The 2,904-nt window shown below is 36.6% G+C and overlaps 1 protein-coding gene across 1 annotated transcript; it reads right to left on the reverse strand.

Annotated features, from left to right (window-relative positions):
* Nucleotides 1-468: 468 nt before the first annotated feature.
* eny2 (ENY2 transcription and export complex 2 subunit) lies at nucleotides 469-2,525 on the reverse strand. The gene is made up of 5 exons (XM_052144728.1): nucleotides 2,422-2,525; nucleotides 1,976-2,049; nucleotides 1,180-1,250; nucleotides 1,021-1,095; nucleotides 469-833 (listed from the first exon to the last, which is right to left on the reverse strand). The coding sequence occupies exons 1-5, from the start codon at nucleotides 2,422-2,424 to the stop codon at nucleotides 760-762; spliced, it is 297 nt and encodes a 98-aa protein (XP_052000688.1). The 5' UTR covers nucleotides 2,425-2,525; the 3' UTR covers nucleotides 469-759.
* Between the last annotated feature and the right edge of the window lie 379 nt (nucleotides 2,526-2,904).

Below are 2,904 nucleotides of genomic sequence, written 5' to 3' on the forward strand. Positions count from 1 at the left end.
AGAAAAGTAATCTATATGACTTCAGTGGTTTAACCCATGTTTTCTGAAGCGATGTAATCGGTATTGGGTGAGAACACACCAAAATATAACTTTTTTTCATTGTACATCTTGCCATTGCACTCTTGGCACGATCATGATTTCAAGCTTGATTACACTTCTAGTGCTTGATGCATGTGCAAAGTGCTAGGATGTGTAATCAAGCTTAAAATCATGATCAACAAGGAGACTGCTGATGTCAAGATTTATAGTGGAAAAGGAGTTATATTTTGGTCTTTTCTCACCCAAAACCAATTAGATTGCTTAAGGAGACATGGATTAAAACACTGGAGTACTATGGATTACTTTTATGCTGCCTTTATTTGCTTTTTGGAGCTTCAAAGTTTTTAGTTGAGATATTCTTCATTTGTGTTCATCAGACGAAAGTCATACACATCTGGGATGGCATGATAGTGACTAAATGATTCGAGAATTTACATTTTTGGGTGAACTTTTTCTTTAATCAAGTTGTCTCTATAAGTGCATTATAATATAGTGGTGAGAAATTAAAAGTTACTTATTAAAATGACTGGAGCCATCCAAAATAAACGTATGTACAAACATGATTAACCTTTATTGGCAGTAACAAAAATACACAATGAAGAGTGAAATCACACCATTAAACAGTTCAACTAATTTATAGCATTCTGGCATTGCTATTGGCATAAGACTGGTTAAAAAAAATGACAGATACTTTCAGAGCATAATCAGATATACTAAGCATCATGTAGAGTGCTGGGCGAGGAAGGCTCTTATTCTTTGCAGTAGCTCCTTCTTTACGCTGTCAGGCACCAGGGCTGAAAAACACAGAGGACTCCATTACAATACTCATCTCAAATCGTGATTTGGCATGAGAAAGAGCTTTTCTTATTTGTTTAAGGGCTGATTTAGGCGTTTTAATTTTTTTTATTTGATCATATTACTAGTAAATTATACTAGTATTAATATGAAAATTGAGCTGATGCATGGTTAAAAACAGCTTACCTCTTCCTTTAGGGGTGACTCCAGCGACCAAGTCCTCTACTGTAACATTCTCAATACCTTTCTCCTTGATCACCTCTGCAAAACCAAACAATACCGTTTCACAAATTTACCATGGAAGAGTAAACAACATACCGAGAGAGATCACATCAGTGCTCTAACCTTTGCAGAGTGCTTTAAGCTGATCTCTCCAGCCACACTCAATAAGCTTGGCTCGTAGCAACTCCTTTAACCTGAAAGAAAAGAAAACGTGATTCATGCACATGTGAGAAATGCAGGCTGTACACACAGGCACAAACACAGTGAGCTGCCTACCTAGAGAGCATTTAGGTAGGAAGCTCATTAAGTTTTAAAAACTATGGTGTACAAAAATATTGCCTGGGTGTGCAGCTTAATAGGTTGAGACTATGGTGCCCACCCTAGAGCCTAAACATTTAAGCACATTTTTAGTTTATTCGAATATCAAGTGTTTCTATGCAGATTTTCTTAAGCACAATTTCAAAATGTGCATACAAATTGTTGGATGGAAACCCAGCTGCTGATTCCCAAAAATTATGCTTACTAGGAAGGCAGCTTACTATGTACGTTTTGAAACTCTGATGCTCAAAAACTGTGTCTAGCTGGGAATAGGTTTTGAGACTGTGATGTCCACAATGTTGTCTAGGTATGCTGCTTAGTAGGTTTTGAAACTATAATGCCCAAAAAAAATTGTCTAGGTAGGTAGTTCAGTAGGTTTTGAGAATATGATGCCCTGAATGTTGTACAGGCACGCTACTCACTAGGTTTAAAACTGATGTCGAAAAAATGCTGGCCAAGTAGGAAGCATAGCATATAATGTTTCCAGATTATGAAGAGCAGATAGGCTATTATGATTTTTGAGAAAATGATGCCCAAAATGTTACCTAGGTAGGCAGCTTTTGAGACACAGCCATGGATGATCCTGATGATGGCCACTTACCTCTCCCTCTCGCCCATCTCAATTAACTTCTGGTTAATAGCAGCCCTCATTTGTGATTCTTTGCTCATATTAATCTGAAATAAAAACGGAAAATTATGAAACGCGACTGTGGAATCGCGCTTGTATTGCTAGTGCAACTAAAACAATGGGTGTGAATACTCACACAAATATACTCCATTAAATATTCAACAGTATCTATGTACTAAAAACCAACAATCATCTGCATATTGAAGAAAAGGCATATTGAACTGAATAGATTTTTTTTCCATGTAGTGCTCATGTGCAATTTTGCTGTTCCTATGTTAACGAGCAAACATAAAGAGTGGAATTTTACCCTCCCTATTGGCAGTTGCGTCACGCGAACTTAATTGTAATTATAATTTAATGCAAAGGAATTAATACATGGAAAATGCATGTTCAATTCAATACATAAGAAATACATGTACCATATACAAATCAAATTAAGCATAATGTTCTCATCAGCGTGTACGTGAATTCCTCTCTTCTGTTGTTTGTTGCCGGCCAGTCCGCACGTTGTTTAACTTCCCCTACAAAACACGGTCCGGCGGAAGGTTCCTACTGAAGGGTTCCAACAAGGTAAGGGATTCATACTTCTGCGGTTTGTGTTAAATTCTAAATTACTGTCGATTTTTTTTTTTTACGATTTCCGGGGACGGAAACACTTTATAGTACACTCTAGTAAGAAAAATAGGTATTCAAAAGCAAGTGCAAGACTGAAACTGCCCTTACGAAAAGTGTACCTAGTAACTCTTAACTGTAGACTGTATTTTGGCAGATATTTTGTAAAAGTATACAAAAATTATATTTACATGATGTGATGTTGTTGTAATACTTTATAAACTAGGTAATTTTTGTTTACAACAAAACAACCGTATTTTTATCCAACCATGGCAGTGAGGAGCCATCCG

Source organism: Xyrauchen texanus, chromosome 15 (assembly GCF_025860055.1).
Source record: "Xyrauchen texanus isolate HMW12.3.18 chromosome 15, RBS_HiC_50CHRs, whole genome shotgun sequence".
NCBI classification, from domain to species: Eukaryota; Metazoa; Chordata; class Actinopteri; order Cypriniformes; family Catostomidae; genus Xyrauchen; species Xyrauchen texanus.